This window comes from Nicotiana tabacum, chromosome 4 (genome assembly GCF_000715075.1).
Source record: "Nicotiana tabacum cultivar K326 chromosome 4, ASM71507v2, whole genome shotgun sequence".
NCBI classification, from domain to species: Eukaryota; Viridiplantae; Streptophyta; class Magnoliopsida; order Solanales; family Solanaceae; genus Nicotiana; species Nicotiana tabacum.
This window is the reverse complement of record NC_134083.1, coordinates 90,278,080-90,298,482: the sequence shown is the minus strand read 5'-3', so window position 1 is coordinate 90,298,482 and position 20,403 is coordinate 90,278,080. Positions and strand designations below refer to the sequence as shown.

Sequence of the window (20,403 nt, the reverse complement as noted above, 5' to 3'; positions counted from 1 at the left end):
GAAAGAGTTGGTCAGCTGGTCATCGCGAACGCGACGAGGAGTTCGCGAACGCGAAGAGGAAATGATGGGGCAGAAATAGTTGGCCTTCGCGAATGCGACGAGGAGGTCGCGAACGCGATGAAGGATTTGAGGCAGTTGGGTTTTGGCCTTCGCAAACGCGAAGCAATGGTCGCGAACGTGAAGAAGGCCTATCTGGGCAGAATTAAAAGTCCCAAAAACGAGGGTTTGAATTCATAACTCAAAATCATTTTTTTGCGGTAGAAGGTGATTTTTGGAGAGATTTCTTGTGTGGTTGTTTGGGGTAAGTGATTCTTATCCAATTTTGATTAATTTTCATGATTATGTCTTTGAATCCATCATTTAATTCGGATTTAATGGAGAAAAATCAAGATTTTTGTATAATCTTCCAAAAACGAAAATTTAAGATTTGGAAGTCGAGTTGTTATTGGAATTCGATAAAATTGGTATGGTTGAACTCGTATCGGAATGGGTATTCGGATTTCATGAAAATTATGTCGGGTTCCGAGAGGCGGGTCATGCGTTGACTTTTGTTGACTTTTTGGAATAAAATTTTAAGTTGACGTATTATTATCCGGAATTATTTCCGATAAATTTTAATAAAGCGATACAATTTATTTGGATAGATCTGAGCGGTCCGGAGGTCAATTCAAGTAAGAAGGCGATTTTGGAATATCAGCATAACTTCAAAGAGGTAAGTGTCTTGCTTAACCTCGAGTGGAGGAATTTCCCCTAGGCATTGAGTCTTATGTGTCATTTGTGTAATTGAAAACCATGTACGCGAGGTGACGAGTACGTACTTGGTTTATATGTGCAAATTTTATTGAGTTAAAGTCTTGAGCATATTGTGTAGTAAATTGGATAATTGTTGGCATATATTTAATCATCTACTTGTCGTGCCTAAATCCTTGTTGTTGACTTTGTTGTTATATGATAATGTGATGTGATTGTTGTTTTATTATTTATGAAATTTCGTGAATTTGTTGGTTTGATAATTATTGTAATTTAATTTCATTATGGATTTTCCTTATGCAAATAATTAATTAAATGAGCTTAAGAAGAGGTGTTTATATAATTATTGAAAAATTAAATTTAAATAAAGTCTTTGCTTTATGTTAAATAATTTCTATCTCTATTGATTGTTTTTGGGTGTTGTATACATTGTGTGGAGCTTTTGGCTATTTGTTGTGAAATTAATTGACTTGGTTGTAGCTTTAAAATTTGGTTGTGGCCATTGAGCAAATTATGATATGAATTGATTTTTGTTATATTGTGATAATTTTCCGTGTAAATTGTTGTGTTGTATGAGTTGTTATTTTGGGGAGATAAGGGTGGCATTTCACCGTTGTGTTTGTTGGCTATTGATATTGTCTGGGCGGAGCGATAAGGGTGGCTATAGGAGCGATAAAGGTGGCAATAAGAGCGATAATGATGGCTATTGATATTATCTGAGCGGAACGATAAAGGTGGCTATAGGAGCGATAAGGGTGGCAATATGATCAATAAGGGTGGCTATTGTCAGGGACGATATGTGATGATGTGGGGTTGTGGTGTTGATAATTTCACGTGATGTTGTGATTTTCTTGTGTTTATTTCTATACTGTGTGCAACTTGTCTTGTTGTTGGTAAATTGATAACAATCTGATTTATGTTGAAATTGAAAGCCTGTGGCTATTGCCAGGCGGATTATAAAATATAATGTGGGCACGAGGTGCCGTAAGTAAATAATGAGAATATTTGGCACATGAATTATCCGTGCAGTTGTGATATGAAATGTGGGCACGAGGTGCTGTGATGAAATAATAATGATAATTGGCACGTGAATTGTCCGTGCAGTTGTGATATGAAATGAGGGCACGAGGTGCCGGGGAAATATGATGATTTAATTATGGGCACGAGGTGCCGCGGAAATATGAAAATGGGCTGAGACCCGTGTTTATAAAAAAAATATAAAAATGGGCTGAGACCCGTATTTTCTTATGATTATGAAATGAGGTGTCACGTGGTGACTTTTTAATTGAAAGAATTATATTTAAAATATTTATTTGGAAGGATTTTACTTAGAAAGTATAATATGAAAGAATTGTATTTGAAATATATTTATTTGAGGAAATTATATTTGAAAAAATTTATTGAAAGAATTATATTTAAAAAATAATTATTTGAGAAAATTATATTTGAAAGAGAATTATTTGGAAGAATTATATGGGAAAGACATTTATTTGAAGGACTTGATTTAATTGGGTGTAATTGTACTTATTAATTGTTGAGCAATATTAATGGTCTGCTGTGCATATCACTGGTTGTTTCATGTTGCTCTATTGTTATTTGTTTCCTATTATTTTGTATATTATATTGCACAGATTATTAGACTAGTGAGTGTCTTGACTGTACCTCGTCTCTACTCCATTGAGGTTAGTCTTGATACTTACTGGGTACCGACCGTGGCGTACTCATACTACACTTCTGCACATTTTTGTGCAGAGCCAGGTATTGAAGATAACGGACTTGAGCAGAGTTAAAGCGGGATCGTAAGGATTCAAGGTAGAGTTGCTTGGTCGTCGCAGTCCCTTGGAGTCTTTTCTTTTCATTGTACTGTTAACTTATAATCAAACAATATTGTATATTTGGTCTGGTGACCATTCTATGTATTTAGTTAGAGTTCGTGACTCAGTACTACCAGTATTGGGAGGTTGTGTATTGTAATTATTTCCGCTGTTAGATTTTAATTCACTAGAGTGGGTTGCTCTAGTGGTGAGCACCCTCCACTTCCAACCAAGAGATTGTGAGTTCGAGTCACCCCAAGAGCAAGATGGAGAGTTCTTGGAGGGAGGGAGCCGAGGGTCTATCAGAAACAGCCTCTCTACCCTAGGGTAGGGGTAAGGTCTGCGTACAAACTACCCTCCCCAGACCCCACTAGTGGGATTATACTAGGTTGTTGTTGTTGTATTGTATATTCGGTCCTCGTGACCATTCTATGTATTCGGTTAGAGTTCGTGACTCAGTACTACCAATCTTGGGAGGTTGTGTATTGTAATTATTCCCGCTATTAGATTTTAATTCAAAAAAAAATGGCTTCAAAATGTAATAAAAATCGGCTTACCTAGTCTTAGAGACTAGGTGCCATCACGACGCTTGTGGTGAGATTTTGGGTCGTGACAAAATTAATCAGTTAATTTTTTTTTATATAAAAAGATTCCTAAACCTAAAAAGAGGTCAAAGCACTCAAAGTTTTTATAACTAATAACAAATAAAAAAACTCCTAAACCTAAAAAGAATTGAAAGTACTCAAAACTTTTACCTAAATAACCTAATGTTTTTAAAGAATTAGCTGTTGAAATGTATGACAAACAAAAGGACTCCCAAACCGTAAAAGTAGTAAACGACTTTTTTGAAACTCTTCACAAAATATTGTGATTTTTCTTTGTTATTCTTCTTCTTCTTATACTAATATGTTATATTATATAGTTCAAATAAGAAAATATTTAATACATAAAATCTAATTGATATCGAATTCATAAATATTAGGAAGCTATTAAATGAATATTCATATTTCTAATATTAGATAGATAAATAATCGAATGGCTATTTTGTTTAGTGTGAATTCTATTTCTTAAGGGTAAAAAAAAAAGAATGACATTTCACTAAGGGTATTCGTACTTTTAATATAACAAGTCTCTATGTACGTACGTTGCACGTATATTTTTTTGTCAAATATTACAACACACGTGCCGAAAGTAATAAACAATTACACAAATATTCTAAAATCAATTGTTAATGAATATGATACGAAATTCAATAATCAGTTCTTTAAAACTAAAAAAAAATAGAAGAATTCAGCTTATAGTCAAAAAAAATAGAAGAATTCAGCTTATAGTCGAAACAAAATAATTAATAAAGTTTCGACACAATCATAAAGAACAATATGGAACTAAATATTTTAGAATCACATAATTTGCGATTAAAGTTGTAAAATCATGTTAAAAATGCAACAACACGTAATATTTTCCTTTGTGATGCAAAAATTAACTTTAGTTAAACCATGTTGATTAAGGTATATGAAAGTTATTTTTTAAGATTAAGATTCAGTAATGACGGTGAAAACAAAGATGAAAAGTCATTTAGTCATTTCTGCCAGCATTGTTTTTTTGTCATGAAAAAAAAAGAGTAGATCGTGAATAGTCTCAAAAGCCAAGAGGTCATAGAATTAATATTCTTAGCTACTTCTTTTCGCCTTAGGAACCAAATTGAGAAATTGACCAACCAAGTTTAAGGTGTGAAAATAAGTAAACCGTACACCAAAAATAAGTACCAGGCTTTTGCCTCCGTCCAACAATTCTTTGCAAGAAAATATCAATTATATCTTAAAGGTTTATAATACTCTAATAAACAAAATAATACACCTTTCACGTACAATACCGTCTAACTCCACCATAAGCACAGTTCAGAGTCCTCATAATCTTGACCTCTTGCATCCAGCTGCACGTCTCAAGGTGATAATCTGCCTATATAAAAAATTATAGGGAGCGGTTCCTATTTCTCCCTTCAATAATAAACTCTAAATTAATTCATTCCTATTTAAATTAAGTCTCTTTTAGCAAAATATTGCAAATATATAATTAAACTCAGAGTCCTAAAATTAGGGAAAGTCTAAATATTATAATTTTTTTTTAAGGGAAGAAATTACTCTTTCAAGTATTATATTATTTGAACAATCGAAAGAAATTGAAATTGAAAGTTCAGTCAAAGTCAATTAAGTGACCGTTATTATTGTCCGAGTGAATTTGTGTGGCATTGGCATTTCACAATTATGTTATGGCTTTAAAAACTTCTGCTATTAGTTGGTTTCAAACTTCACTTAATGTTACATTTTTGTTCAACATTCTATGTTACTAATTTTATCTGATATTCTATTTTTTTAAGAAATAATTATCTTTAGGAGGACATAAAAATTTATTAATATTTCAGAGATATTTTCGTCATTCAATATTTAGTATGAAATATTCGTGACTGAATTTTTTTTTTCAACATGAATTCATGGAATAAATTTAAATCTCATACAAAACGAAGAAGAATAACTGAACGAAGTATATTGTTGTCCAAAAAGAATAAGGCTACTATATGAAGCATATGTTGTCCAAGAAGTAGGCTAACGATAAAATCCTAAATTATCCAAGAAGAAGTGGTTAACGATTTGACCCAAAATCAACTTTGTAGGTTCGGTGTATCTGTAATTTAAATCGAAAAAGAATTTTAGCCTTAGGTGATTTACAATTATGTCCTTGAATTATACAAATATTTAAGGTTATAAAAGTCGATCAATATTTTAGAGATATTTTCATCGCTCAATATTTAGCATAAATTATTCGTGCTTTTATAATAATATAGATATAAATAGATATACGTACTTTGCATGTAAATATTTAGTCAATTAAAAATTTTAAATAATAAATTTTAATTTTTTTCTTCTTAAATTTCGTGCCAAATCAACACGAGAAAGAGAGGAGAAAAGTAAGATCGAAATAGAGACACGTAGGTTGGAAAAAAAGGGCAGAAAAGAAAAGAAAGGAAAAAAGGAAGAAAACTATAGACGGGGAAGTTAGGCAGTTGGAGTGGGCATTAAAGCGTCGTAAAGATATAAAAGCGTAAAAATAGCGGGGGCTAATGTAAGAAATAAAATATAGGAGAAGGTAGCAGCACCATTTAGCATATTGTTCTGTTTACATTCTCCGTCAACAGGGGCCCCACCCAAAAAACAATGGCTGGTAGGTCTCTGTGGCGCGCCACAAACAAGCTGTTAGTGGCGAGCACCGCCCTAGGTGGCGGAGCCGCCGCCGCCACAATTGCCAGCTCCGACGACCCAGCCATGGCACTCAAGCTTTGCACAATTGTCCCTCTCCGCCTCTTTCGCGATGCCGTCACCGCTGCCACCATTGCTTTCGGTACGCTTCTCATTCAATCCACACAAATTATCCTTTTTATTTTCTTTCTTTTTCGTTTTCCGTCCTATGAAGCTTGTAGCCTTGGCTAGAACAACTTTATTTATATTATAATTAATGCTGGATCCGTATGTGAGTTTCTGAAAATTTGAAGCTCTGTATGGACGCGCAAGCTGATGGGTTGCGCTTCATCCTAAAGTTTAAGTACATGTGTCTCTTAATTTTATTATTATCATGATGTTGGTGTTATCTTAGCGGCAAAACATGATCAAATTTGAGCTATTTTGTTTTTGTGGGTCCATAGTGCTTTGGCCCCCGCTAGTCGCTTCATTGGCCTAGTCATGAACATACTTAAGAGTATTGGAAGCGTAATTTTTGCTACTTTCAAGCCATTTGCTAATAGACAAAAGACAACCGGGGTGCACATTGGCTTCATAGACTGTTGGATTTCTGAGGCTTTAATTACTTGCGAAGGACTGACCTATACAAAGAAAAGACTTGCGAAGGACTGTCATTTCTTCACTTGTCCCATTTATATATTTAAGGTTGTAAGAAGAAGGACTCTGCAGTTTGTTCCATATGGCGTGCATTTCATTTGATTAAATGGTGTTTCTCTTTTATGTGGATTCAAACCCTTTCAGAATATACATGGAACCAGGATGTTAGGTCACTTAAATCAAGATTACAAAATTTGCTGCCATAAGAGGAATCAGGAGTATATGAAAGCACTGAGATTGCACTTTTGAGGTTCCCTTTCATGCTAAAGTTTATCCAAGGTGCCCAGCTAAAGTTTCCAGGAATATTTGGAAATGGATCACATGTCAATATGAAGCACACATTTCATTCATGATATAAGTTGGATTTGGATCAAATGAGATGATTCATGGTGCCCAGCTATCGTGGGTAGAAGATCATTGAGTCAATTAATGCTTCTTTTTGTCGGTCGATAGTGTTTCTCTTATGGGGAGCAGGTGAAATAAGTCATCTTTTAGGGAAACCTTGTGGAATAAGATGCATTTGGAGTTCCAGTTAATTTGGAAATTAAATGATCATGATGGCGCATACGATATGATAAAATAGGTAGGAATGAGAACAATAACATCAAAAGTGGTGGTAGTTGTGGCAAGAAGAACAATCAAATACATGCAGTTATTATTTTTTATAATGGTGGTGTTCAATCTTGTGTTTGCATTGATTGATCCATTGAGTAACGTTCAAACATAGATATCAAAACTGCCCACTAAAGTTGGAGTAAATGGGCTCATACTGAATGTTGTAGTTGGGATTTGAATTTAAGGTCTCCAGATTTTTACTCATATCATATTATTCCTCAACCATTTAGCCAAGATATTAACAGAATTTGAAATGTACTTCAAAGATAAACTGAAGGAAAAGGTTTATTTTTTAGCCTTTATGGCTTTTTGGGTTCTTTACATTACTTTCTTTAGTCTAATACTCATTACCATTTTAAAAAAGATTTCTTTCATCATTAGTTTATGAATATAGGGTATGAACCACATATACCCACAAAAAAAGTGGATGGATCACATAATTTAAAATGGAGGAAGCTAGGGTTTAATCCTCTTCTGCAACTATTTTAGTTGGAAGCTAATTTTGAACCTTTTTTAAGGGCCATTTGCTTCAGATCTAATTTGGTCTCATTTAAGAACCAAACATGGTATTCCATAATGAGTTAGAATTCTTGCGGAAGGAATATGAAGGGTTTAGGAAGACCATTATAAGTTTATGTACATTGTGTTTTATTTTAATTATGGAAAAGAATTACATAAACCTCCCGTGAGGTTTGTAGTTGTAACACGTCTCCCCTGTGGTTCCAAATATTACATACAACTCTGCTGCCGTGTGACCAGAAGGTCACGGTTCGAGCCGTGGAAACAGTCTCTTGCAGAAATGCAGGGTAAGACTGCGTACAATAGACCCTTGTGGTCCGGCCCTTCCCAGAACCCCGCGCATAGCGGGAGCTTAGTGCACTGGGCTGCCCTTTTTTCTATACTGTGATGTAAAACGGATAAGTTTTCCACCATGTGGTCATTTATTTTTGTTCTATTTCATTTATCAAGATTACTTTATTAGGCTGATATCGTATTATTGGATGCATCATTTAATCCTCTTATGCCACTAAACTTTTCTATTACTCCCCCTTATTCACTTTGTTTGGTTATGAAATTACACATTTTATAACTACATAAAAAGTACCATAAGTCGGAGTGGTTAATAATCCAAAATATTAGAAAATATTTAAGAAAAGCATAGTCAAAGAAGAATCTCTTTGACTCTCCAAATAGTAATTGTGTCAAACAAAGCGGAACAAACAGAGTATCCAAATAGTAATTGTGTCAAACAAAGCGGAACAAACAGAGTATATTCTTTTTTTTGATAAGGTAAATTGTATTAATCAAAAGGGAGAGAACTCCCGTGTACACAAAGTATACCAAAGACGTAGAGAATTTACATCAGAACATGATTCTCTACAAAAGACGCCCAATCTTCTATACAAGTAGGGGCTAAGTGAGTGCACCAAAAAGCGATCAAAGATAAAAGGCTATTCTTAAGATGTGAAAAAGGAGACTCAATCTTCTCAAAAGCTCTCCTATTTCTCTCCTCCCATACTACCCACATGAGAGCTAACAGAGCGAATTTCCACGCCTTTTGCTTTCTTCTTCTACGGAAACCGCCCCAGCTATATAACATTTCCTTTACAGTGCTTGGCATCACCCATTGAACACCAAAGAGATTCAGGATTGCCCTCCACAAAGCTGAGAACACAGGGCAATGCAACATAAGGTGATCAACTTCTTCTCCTGAGCTTTTACACATGTAGCACTAACTAACAAGTGTAATTCCCCTCTTTCGGAGATTTTCAGCAGTCAAAATCACTCCCCTTGCCGCTAGCCATGCAAAAAAGCACACCTTCGTGGGCGCCCTAGGAATCCAGATCGAGGAGTATGGAAAAGTGGTCTCCTCTCTCACCAACATACTCTGGTAAAATGACTTTACGGTGAACAAACAATCGCCATGCAAGCCCCATCTCCAAGAGTCGCAGGATGGCTGGAGCATGTCTTGCCCGCATAGCAATGCCAACAAAACTTGAAGCTCCGCAATCTCCCAATCTTGCATGTTCCTCCTGAATGAGAGGTCCCATACTACCCCCTTCATGCTCCTTGCGAATCTGTTGGACCATCAGTTCCTTCTGGTTTGAAACTCTGAAGACGTGGGGGAAGGAGACCCTCAAAGGATCCTCTCCACACCACCTATGATTCCAAAAGCTGATTCTCCTTCCATCCCCCACCCTGTAAGTGATGTTGCCACTGAATGCTTCCCAATTCTTCATGATACTCCTCCACATGCCACACCCGAAAGGTGTTGTGATCGCCTTGGTCCTCCAACTCCCTCCCGTTGAATCATACTTTTCTACTATGACCTCCCTCCATAGAGCATGCTCTTCTACCCCGAATCTCCATAGCCACTTTCCCATTAAAGCTCTGTTAAATACCCTAAGATCTTTCACTCCAAGTCCACCCCACTTCTTTGGGGAAGTGACTGTTTGCCAATTCACTAGATGAAACTTTCTAGTTCCATCCGCCGCATCCCATAGAAAGTTCCTTTGGAGTCGCTCCAGTTTTTCTGTGATGCTCACCGGTGCTTGCAACAGGGATAAGTAATAGGTTGGCATACTCGATAAAGTGCTTTTGATAAGCACTTCCTTACCTCCTTTTGACAAATACCGTTTCTGCCACCCTGCTAATCTTTTTTCAACCCGCTCGATCACTGGATTCCAAACCGTAGTATCCTTATATGAAGCGCCCAAAGGGAGGCCCAGGTAAGTAGTGGGAAGGGAGCCCACCTTGCATCTGAGAACACCAGACAAGGCATCAAAATTAGTAACCTCACCTACCGGGAAAATCTCACACTTGCCGATGTTGATTTTGAGTCCTGATACTAACTGAAACCACTGCAGGACCTGCTTCAGGTAGGTCAACTGATCCATATCGGCATCACAGAAAACCAGTGTGTCATCCGCAAAAAGCAAATGTGAGACTCTTCGGGCACTGAGCACCCCCATCGGAGCTGAGAATCCTCTCAAGAAGCCTCCGCCAGCCGCACGATCCATCATTTTGCTCAGAGCATCCATCACTAGAATGAATAACATGGGGGATAGGGGGTCACCTTGCCTGAGACCCCTGGAGCTGCCAAAGAAACCACATGGGCTACCATTAACCAGGACAGAGAATCTGACTGAGGAAATGCAAAACTTTATCCATCCCCTCCATCTTTCCCCAAACCCCATCCGCATCATAATGAAGTCCAGGAACTCCCAATTGACATGGTCGAAAGCATTCTCAAGATCTAACTTGCATAGTAAGCCGGGTTTTCTATTTTTCCTTCTGGAGTCTACAAGTTCATTTGCCACCAAGGCAGCATCCAGGATCTGCCTACCTTCCACAAACGCATTCTGGGAGGACGAAACAGTCATGTCAAGTACCTTCTTAAGTCTGTTGGAAAGCACTTTAGAAATAATCTTGTAAATGCTCCCCACGAGACTAATAGGCCTGTAGTTTCTGATACAAGATGCACCTTCTTTCTTAGGCACAATAGTAATAAAGGAAGCATTGATACTTCTCTCGAAAACACCATTCGCATGGAAGTATTCAATGGCTTCCATCAACTCTCCCTTGATGGTGTCCCAAAAGAGCTGAAAGAAAGCCAAGGAGAAACCATCAGGCCCGGGGGCCTTATCACCAGTACAAGACGACACAGCCTCGTGCACCTCCTTCTCCTCGAAAACCCTTTCTAGCCACTCGTTGTCTCCCTCCCCTATATGGTTGAACTCTATTCCCCCCAAAGTCGGCCTCCAACTAACTTCTTCTTTATATAAGTTCTCATAAAACCCCACTATCGCCCCTTTTACTTCCTCCTCTCCCTCAATCCTCACCCCATCCACAACTAAGGACTCTATGAAGTTTCTCCTTCGATTTGCGACCGCCACCCTATGAAAAAACTTGGTATTCGAATCCCCCTCCTTTAGCCAGAGCGCCCTCGATTTTTGCCGCCAACTAGTCTCCTGAGCTATTGCTAACTCGACTATTTCCCTCTTAACCTCCCCCAATCTCTCTTTCTCAGATTCGTCTAACTCCCCCGCCCCATCCCCTCTTTCTAAATCCCCCAATTCATGCATAAGCTCCCTCATTTTAACCTCTACCCTCCCAAAAACCTCCTTATTCCACCTAATAATATCTCCCTTGAGCAATTTGAGTTTCTTCGAAAGCCGGTATGAAGGTGTCCCTGATACCCCATAGCTTGTCCACCATTCTTTCACCTTGTCACCGAATCCTGGCACCTTCAACCACATGTTTTCAAATCGGAAGGGAGCACGCACCCCCCTCCCTCTGCATCCATCTAGCAAAATAGGCAAATGATCTGAAGTCAACCTAGGTAAAGGAATCTGCAGCGCATTCGGTACCAGCTCATCCCATGAGGGAGATGTCAGGAATCTATCAATTCTAGACCTTGAGTTGGAATCCTCTGCCCTGGCCCAAGTAAACCTTTCCCCTGACAGAGGAAGGTCAATGAGAAGGTGATCATTGATGAAGTTAGAAAACTCCTCCATGGCCCTCGAAAACACACTACACCCTAATCTCTCCTCCGGGAATCTAATAGTGTTAAAGTCTCCCCCTAGAACCCATGGAATGTCCCATTCCCCCATAATATTGGCCAGTTCCTCCCAGAAAGACACCTTGGACCCTTCCCCTACCGGCCCATACACTCCCCCAAATCCCCACTCCACCCCACTCACTCTATCTTTGACGAGAGCTGCCAAAGAGAAAACTCCCTTCCTAATCTCCTTTACCTCCAAGCTTCTATCATCCCACATAAGTAGGATGCCCCCGCACTTCCCGCTGCTGGGACCCAGTCATATTTCACCCAACTACCTCCCCAGACACTTCTCACGATTGCATCCGACAAAACTTCCATTTTGGTCTCCTGAAAACAAACTAGGTTGGCACCCCACTCCCTAACTCCCACTTTGATGATGACCCTTTTGTTTGGGTCATTCATCCCCCTCACATTCCATGAAAGGATCTTAACTTCCATAAGCGACAATAGCCCCCATTTCTCCACCTCCCCTAGCCGAGGTCCCTTTCTCTTTGTCACACACTCGCCCCCTTCTCTGATACACTACTACATCCCCTAAATTATTTTGCTTAACACCTTTACCTAACTCCCTCCCTGCACCATCGTAAAGAGATTGTTGCTCAATCTCCCTCAACAGTTCTAACACCCTATCTTCCTTCCCTGCAACAGATACACCTAGAAACTTCCCAAAGTTTAAGAGTTTGTCCTCCATCCAAAAAGACATATCCCCTCCTCCGGTCCTTGACGAAATTGGGCAGGCTTCTTCTGTATGTGCCCTTTCCTTGCTACTACCAGAGGAATACAAGACCATAGCATTGCTAGCACTAGGAGTTTTAACCTTCGAAAGGGTCTCACCATTTCCTTGGGGGTTAACAATCTCTGAAAATAACACCCCGCTGCTATAGGAATGTCCTGAACCATCAGTAGGGTAGCATGGCGGAAGAGAGCATGGAACCCTTGGTGGCATATTAACTGAAGATACTGGTCCGACACTAACATCAATTGGGACATGCTCACCAATCTCCCCAGAAAAAGAAGAAAGTTTGAGTGTGTCCTCAGCACAACTAAGCCCAGGAGCAGTTGAGTGGTTGATGGAACCAGGCCCAACAGAGGTGGGGGGCCGTGGATTAACAGCACCATCCTTTGCCGGTTCTGCCCCTGCAGCGGCGGCCATCGTAGAGGGGCACATGTCACTAGAGCTTGGTGAAGGAGTGTCACTGTGTGAAGCACCATGGCCAGAGGAAGGAGGAACCACTGTTCCCATATGCTTAGAAGCCTTATCATCCGCAGCTTGAAATAAACTGGGCCCCTTAGGATCAATTCTAATGGAATTGGGGAAAGTTGCTGGGCCCATGTGAGGAGGCCCAGGCCTATACTTGCTGACAACATGCCCGGCCCTATGATAAGTAGAAGAGGACCGTCCCATTTTGCCTTTCCAGACCGCATCATTGGCCCATTCATGTCTTCTCCTGTTATAATTTTGTCTTCCTCCCCCAATTTCAAACCTCCCGTCTCTTCTCGATCTAACGTCTGATTTCGGCTTAATCCAGTGATCCGGTGAACCCTCCCCTCCTCTCAGAGACTGATTTCCCCTCCCTTCTCTTCTGTTTGACCTTCCCTTTTCTTCCGTCGCTATCACAGGCATAAAGATAGGGCGAAATTCAGGGCTCAGCCAAACCCTATAACTCAAGTAGCCATCTTCCACCACAGTGGAGACAAGGATTCTGCCCCCTTTCCTCACCACAATCCTCACTCGCGAGAGATCGTGTAAACTGCAAGTGACATCAATAAAACCCCCACAGACTTCCCCTATCTTCTTGAATAGGTCAACACACCAAAGTTGCATCGGGAGACCCACCATGTTGACCACCAAAGTTTCGCCAGTGAAGCGAGGGTCAAGACACCCATCATGCTCCACCCATCTGTCTAGATTTAAAAAGTTCCCATCGAACCACCTGTTTCCTCTGACAAGAATTTCCGAAGCTTGAGACTTGTCAACAAAACGAAAGAGATATTGAGTGTCCCCCAATTGCGATATTTTCAGCCCATCCTTGACGTTCCATGCCTCTGCTGCCCAGTTTCTTACAGCCTCCGGAGAACCAACCCATTTGGAGAAAGACCCAATGAGACTAGATTCCAAGAAACCCTTGCGTCTGAGAGTGTGCTCCTCGGACAGCGTGAAGTGCGGTTCTTGTCCTACGTCGAGCTTTCGATGGCATCTTCCCCCAAGTTCTAGGGCTGGCCAAGAGACAGCTTTGATAAAAGACATGTTTTCCAGTTTTCTGGATTCTAAAGAGAAAAATGAGCTTCTCTCTGTATAATCCATCATATTCTAAATGCGGATGTCCCGGAAAAACTGGCCGGAAAAAACCTCAATAGTTGGAATAACAGTATTCACAGTGGGTGAAAACAGTATATAGGAAGGGAGTAAGGTTTTCTCGTACTGAACAAAGGAGACAAAGGTCAGAATCTGGGGTTTAAAGGCCGGAATAAGAAAAAGTCGTCGGAATTTGGTGAAACTTGTACGGGATGGCTCGGAAATGCCTCGAGAAGAGGCTGTCTGAAGAAAGTTTTTTTGAAAAGTCGCCGGAAAAGGCCACACGCGCTGGCGCGTGGCAGGAACTCGCCGGAAAGTCAGGCTAGTTGGCGGCGCGTGAGGGCGCGTGCGATCTCGGTTGCTGGGGGAATTTACTGGGGTTTGGTCGCGGGGAGCTTGGCTCTTGATGGGTGTGGTGGAAGTTTAGGAATACGAAGAGATGGAAGAGGCTCGGCCATAGAAAGCACTGTTCAGGCATAGCAGACCTAGGGTTCAGACTTCTGTTTTACAGGGGAAGAGTTCTAGCCCTCTAATTGTCAAAATTCTGCCAGTAAAGAGTAGCTAACTCGTGATTATGACAATTCATTCGAATCAAGATGTGTTTTCAAAGAAAATAACATGCTAAATGGAAAACACGAGCAAATCAGAGTTCTATGGGCATGGTATGAGTGCAATCTTTGTTCCAAAGTTTTCTACTTCGTATTTATGTGTAGCAAATCTAGCTTCTTTCTCATAAATGAATCATCATATTCTTACATAATAACAATGAAAAAAAAAAAGATAAAAAAATGAGAAGCAGAAAGAAATGCAGAATAATTTCCTTCAAAAGAGAAAAGTGCAGAAGAAATAAGAAAAAAACCTATTGCTTTTCTCTTTCTTGTCTATTTTATTTTGCAAATTTTAATAGTTTTGTTATTTATTTATCTTTTTACAACAATAACAACAACAAACCCAGTTTGATCCCAACAGGTGGGGTATGGGGAGGGTAGTCTGTACGCAGACCTTACCCCTACATAATGCAGGTAGAGAGGCTGTTTCCAATAGACCCTCAGCTCAGGAAAGGCAAGAAGAAGAAGAGGAAAGCAAGGAAGGAAGAAAGATGGAAGAGAAAAGAAAAGGGAGAGATAAAGGATAAGTAGTACCAAATAATAGCAACAGGGAATACAATACCTGAGGCGAACAAAACCACATAACATAATAAAAATCTAAGAATATGAAGGGACATGCATGCTACTAAGACTATCGGTGAACAACTATAAACTACCTACTAACCTTCTACCTTAATCCTCGACCTCCACACCCTCCTATCAAGGGTCATGTCCTCAGTGAGCTGAAGCAGCGCCATGTCCTGCCTGAGGACATGACCCTTGTTAGGAGGGTGTGGAGGTCGAGGATTAAGGTAGAAGGTTATTAGGTAGTTTATAGTTGTTCACCGATAGTCTTAGTAGCATGCATGTCCCTTCATATTCTTAGATTTTTATCTTTTTTAATAATGCAAAATCATCTGAAGAAGTTGAATGGAGAATGGTTGGGTTAAATTCATGATCCAATAAAATATGATAATGTAGTTCTGCACGCAAAAGAATAATATTTAAGTATGAGGAACAAATTTTTCCGTTTATATGTTAAATTATACTTTGGGTACACAAAATCTGAAAGAAGAATTTTTTTATTATGAGTAAAAAGTTTCATGGATTGGCATCAAGAAGATGCAAAGTAGTAGAAAAGAGGTTACAAAAGATATTAAGTTAGCTCCAAAACATAATTGGCTATTGTAAGGCCAGGGAGCTCATAAAGTGCCTCTCAGGGGAATCTACAGGAGACATGTCATTCCAGCAAAATAGTTACAAGAGACATCTAGCCTAATAGAGTGATTAGGAGTTAATAAACACATAAGAACATTTTCTGTTCCTTTCTGTCCATAGACACCAACAAATACTAGCAGGGATCATTTTTCAAATGTTCCTGATGGCTTTACCAACTTTCCAACAGCTCCAATGTTCAAAGGCTATAATGCTCTGTGGCATGACCCTACTAACTCCAAAAATAAATAGAAACATGTTCCACAAATCAGCAGCAACTGTACAATGCAGAAACATGTGATTGTTGGTTTCTATACTCTAAAGACACATATAAAATCTATTCGCAACCTGTATGCTTCTTTTACTGAGATTATTTTGTTGTCCATATTAACTTCCATGGCCAGCAGTCCACCATTTTACTTTGTGCACAAAAAGATGCATATCCAGCTTTGACCGAGTATCTCCCATCTTTGGAGTTGCCCCATTTTACTTGTCCATTGCCTGAGGATTGATAGCACAGCTTTCCAGTTTAGAGAGAAGGTTAAGTAGTTCTTCAAACGCCCAATCTTGTTTATTTCTCCTGAAAAGTACATTCCAGGTGCTACCTTCTCTATTCTGGGGAATAGAGGAATCAGGATCACAAGAAAATTGGAACAGGTTAGGATGATCATCCTTTAGCTTACAGCTACCTATCCATTTCCAAGTTCAAAGTGAGAATTTTGGAAGAAATTTCCCCAAAGTCTGCATATGCCCTTCCAAAGGCCAACTCCATATGGGGCTCTCCATAACTTGGTACACCAGTGATTCTAAATAACATGTTTAGTGTTGACTACCTCGTTCCACAGGACTTGATCCCTTGTGTATACCTCCACAGCAAGTTCATTAATAGTGCTTTGTCATACACTGCAAGAATTTTAGTGCCCAGGCCCCCATAAAATTTTGGCCTTGCTTAGACCAGTTCACTAGATGAAATTTATGCCCCTTGCTGTTACCTTCCCACAGTAAGGATCTTCTGAGCCTATCAATCTGCTTCAGGACCTTGTTTGGAATGGGAAATAGAGTTGTATGTTGCAATGCTGTCCAGGACACTATTTATCAAGCCTAAGACCTCCCCCCCCCCCCCCCAACACACACACACACAAACCGGAGAGAGATATTGCATTTGCCATAGCTAATCATCTCTTTTCAAATTTCTCAATCACACCATTCCAGATAGCAGCAGCTCTGTAGTTAGCACCTAGTTGGAGCCCCTGATAAGTAGTTGGGAAGGAACTAATACAGCAGCAAAGTTTTTCAGCCAACTCCTACGTAACATTTGAAACAAGGAATAGGCCCGCGTGTGAGGGGGCGTATTGAAGACATAATTAATAAATAGAAGTGTGCTCTCTCTAATAGCTTAACGTTTTAGATGAGATGGTTATACGTTCCCATCCCACAACCGATGTGGAACAAACTCAATAAAAAGTAATACCTTCTCCTTTCTGCCTTGCTTCTAACAGATTGAAAAAGTTGACAAGGAAGGGAACCAAACTCCTCTTTGTCTTTATTTACTCTTTTGCTTCACTTCATCACCTCCTTGTATTTTCTTACAAACAAGAGGAGCCTACTGCTTCACTTTACTTTTAATCTTTGCAACCCCTCCTCTTCCCTTAACCGAACACAGAAAAAGTCCATATTAGCTAAGCAGAGAATGAAGGTATTCCTAGCTGATATATTGTTTGAATTTACGTGATCCTTTTTCACATACCCAAGTCTGAGGCTCTGAGCTCAAAGTGCTCTACAAAGATAGGAAAAACATAATGTGAACACTTCCGGTCTCATACTCATGCTATTCTATATGCTTTTCAGCAGAAATTTTTAATCAAAGAATTAGTTCATCTCATCTTATTGTTTTACTTGCTTTTTTGAAAAATCTCATGACTAAGTTTTTGTATGCATGATTGGTAGGGCACTCATTTTTGGGTTTCCGGTATGTAGGCTTTGAGTCTATTCTGTCAAACATGGAGAATAAACCCTTAGTTCTTGTAGCAGGGAGGGAATAGTGGGAATGAGGGGCAAGTTCTATAGATGATGGCTTTTGTGCAAGTAAAACATACAAATTATTTGTGTGTATTTTAGATGATCAGAATGGTTGCTTGTATTGAGTTATACATCCTTGGAGTAAATTGTCTGTTTCATATTTAACAGCTTAACATGCATGATTTAGTAGGTTCATGAAGCCTTATTGAAGGATTGATTGTCATGTATGTGGTACCTTCATATGCTTTCCTTGCATGTAAGTTAAGGGTTGGTTTTAGACATTTGAGCAAATTAATGACAGGCCATTTTTGGTGCTCATGAGGGATGAAAATACTAAAATGCATCTTGAAGAAACTTGACTGGGATTGTGGCTTTTATTAACCATCATCTTACTTCGATCATTATCATGTAGCGCTCTTAGTTGAAAGTTCAGTGTGTCATTCGGAATGTCAAGTAATGGAGCTATGAGTTAGCTGTGCACATGCAGACTCATTCTGTATTTTAGCTGTTTTTCTGTTAAGACCTACCTGACAGTTAGACAGTTTGGATATACATGCTATGAGCCTCGTTTGAGAATTCGTTGCCTTTTCCTTTAACCTCGTTAACTTGCAATCATAAAGCTGCGGGCGGGGGGGGGGGGGGGATGAAATTTTTTGCGTTCTTTTTGGCTTTGTGGGGTGATTATCTTTCAATATAAGCTATTGTAAGACTTTTGGGTCGCTGATGAGATCTTATGAAATAACACGTGTACGCATAATCATTGCTACCCCTTCATGTGATAATACGATAAGCTTGATAGTTAAAAAAGTCTGCTTTAGGAATTTTTAAAGGGGAAGTACTTTTCAATATGCTAAGATATGATCCAATTGTGTTTTTTTGTTAGATTATGAATATTCACTCTGGGGACTGCCAGAAGGTAGCGCAGAGAGAGCAAAAGTCAAACATGAAGTTCACATGAGGGGTGCACGCAGGCTTGAAGAACTTTGTTTCAGAAATGGTGGAATTTACATTAAGCTTGGTCAACATTTAGGACAGCTGGTATGCTACTTCTCTACTTAGGTTATTGTATAGATAACTGTATCATATTTATATTTATTCTGAGGCACTAGCGGGCTTGGGCTTATTCAACTTGACCTTTGGTTTGCTCAGGAGTACTTAGTACCAGAAGAGTACGTTCGTATAATGAGGGAATCCATGTTAAATAGATGTCCTCATTCATCTTTTGATCAAGTGCGTGAAGTTGTCAAAAAAGAGCTTGGAGGTGCACCTGATGAAGTATGTTTTAACTGTTAATTTATCAAATTCTCCTCAAAACGGATGTTATTGTTTAATCTGCCAGCACAGTCAATCTGATATTTGGTGAATAAATGTCTTATAAATTCTTGGACTTCGTTGCTTTATTGTGCACTCAACTAAGTTAAAACTTTTGTCTACAGATTTTTGATGAATTTGATCCGGTTCCAATAGCAAGTGCTTCTCTTGCTCAAGTCCATGTTGCTCAAACGCATGAAGGGCAAAAAGTTGCTGTCAAGGTCCTAAATGTTAATATTGTTATAAATTGGAGTGGAGAATTTTCAAAACTTTTAGGGATCTCATTTCGCTAATTTCAGGTTCAGCACACACACATGACAGATACTGCTGCTGCAGATTATGCAACTGTGGAATTGATAGTAAACACATTGCATCGATATTTTCCTTCCTTTGATTACAGGTTATAAATATTCTACTTTTTACTAAGTTTCATGAATCCTAATACGATTTGTTCCCAGGGAGAGTATTTTTTTGATAACCGAGAAATCTCACGAACCACTGGCACACGGTTTGTAACTCGGTGGATAATGGGCTCACCCCTTCACTTTTCGCATGTAGAGTATTAAGCACTTAGGATCATGTATATTGATCAATCAATAGCAATCAACTATTCCTCAAGCCCAACTACTCCAAACCTTTATAGGGTATCTTTTTTTGATAAGATAAGTAAAGATTATTAAGGCAAGTACCAAGATGGTGCTGCAAAAACAACTTTACAACAATACAGAAATCACCATATAGCAATTAAGTACACTCATCTCAATGAATCTAAAAAGTCTAGAACATTAGAGAAGTCTTCTACTGTCTTCTCCTTACACCATTGAAACAGATTTTCTAAACAATTATACTCTAAAACTGCTATCTCCATCACAATGTTTTGGATAGCGTGCGGCGACAAATAGCGACGAGGGCCCGCTTCACTGAGGCGAGAGGCGCGCAGCGAAGCACTCGCCTTTTTGATGTGAAGCCGCCTTTTTGATGTGAAGCGACAATTTATACAAAAAAAATAAAATATTATATATATAACTAAAAACTCAATAACAATAATATATTAATAAATATATCAATTCAAAAATTAAAAACTCAATAGATAGTCATAGTAGATTCATAAACTAAAGTCTAAAAGTCTAAAACAAGCAACATCTATTCTTCTTCAAGATTTTCAAATTCTACAACTTCATGAATGTTAGCATTATATTGGCTATCATCTTCTTCATCCTCGGAGTCTTCATCAATTAGGGACCGGCTTGAACTTGCTACTCCCTTTCCCTTGTAACTTGAAGTTGAAGAACTCCCTCTAAGACCATAGATATTCTCCTCAACTCCAGCCACCATAGAAACA

The 20,403-nt window shown here is 39.1% G+C and overlaps 1 protein-coding gene across 1 annotated transcript in view; it reads left to right on the top strand.

The window, feature by feature from the left end:
* The first annotated feature begins 5,536 nt into the window (after window positions 1-5,536).
* LOC107765341 (putative ABC1 protein At2g40090) overlaps window positions 5,537-20,403 on the top strand; it is a 35,826-nt gene continuing 20,959 nt past the window's right edge. Inside the window, exons 1-5 of the mRNA XM_075252179.1 lie at window positions 5,537-5,960; window positions 18,634-18,788; window positions 18,900-19,025; window positions 19,187-19,282; window positions 19,361-19,461. Of these exons, the coding sequence (XP_075108280.1) occupies window positions 5,777-5,960; window positions 18,634-18,788; window positions 18,900-19,025; window positions 19,187-19,282; window positions 19,361-19,461 (662 nt within the window). The 5' untranslated portion in view covers window positions 5,537-5,776. The remainder of the gene's footprint in view (window positions 5,961-18,633; window positions 18,789-18,899; window positions 19,026-19,186; window positions 19,283-19,360; window positions 19,462-20,403) is intronic.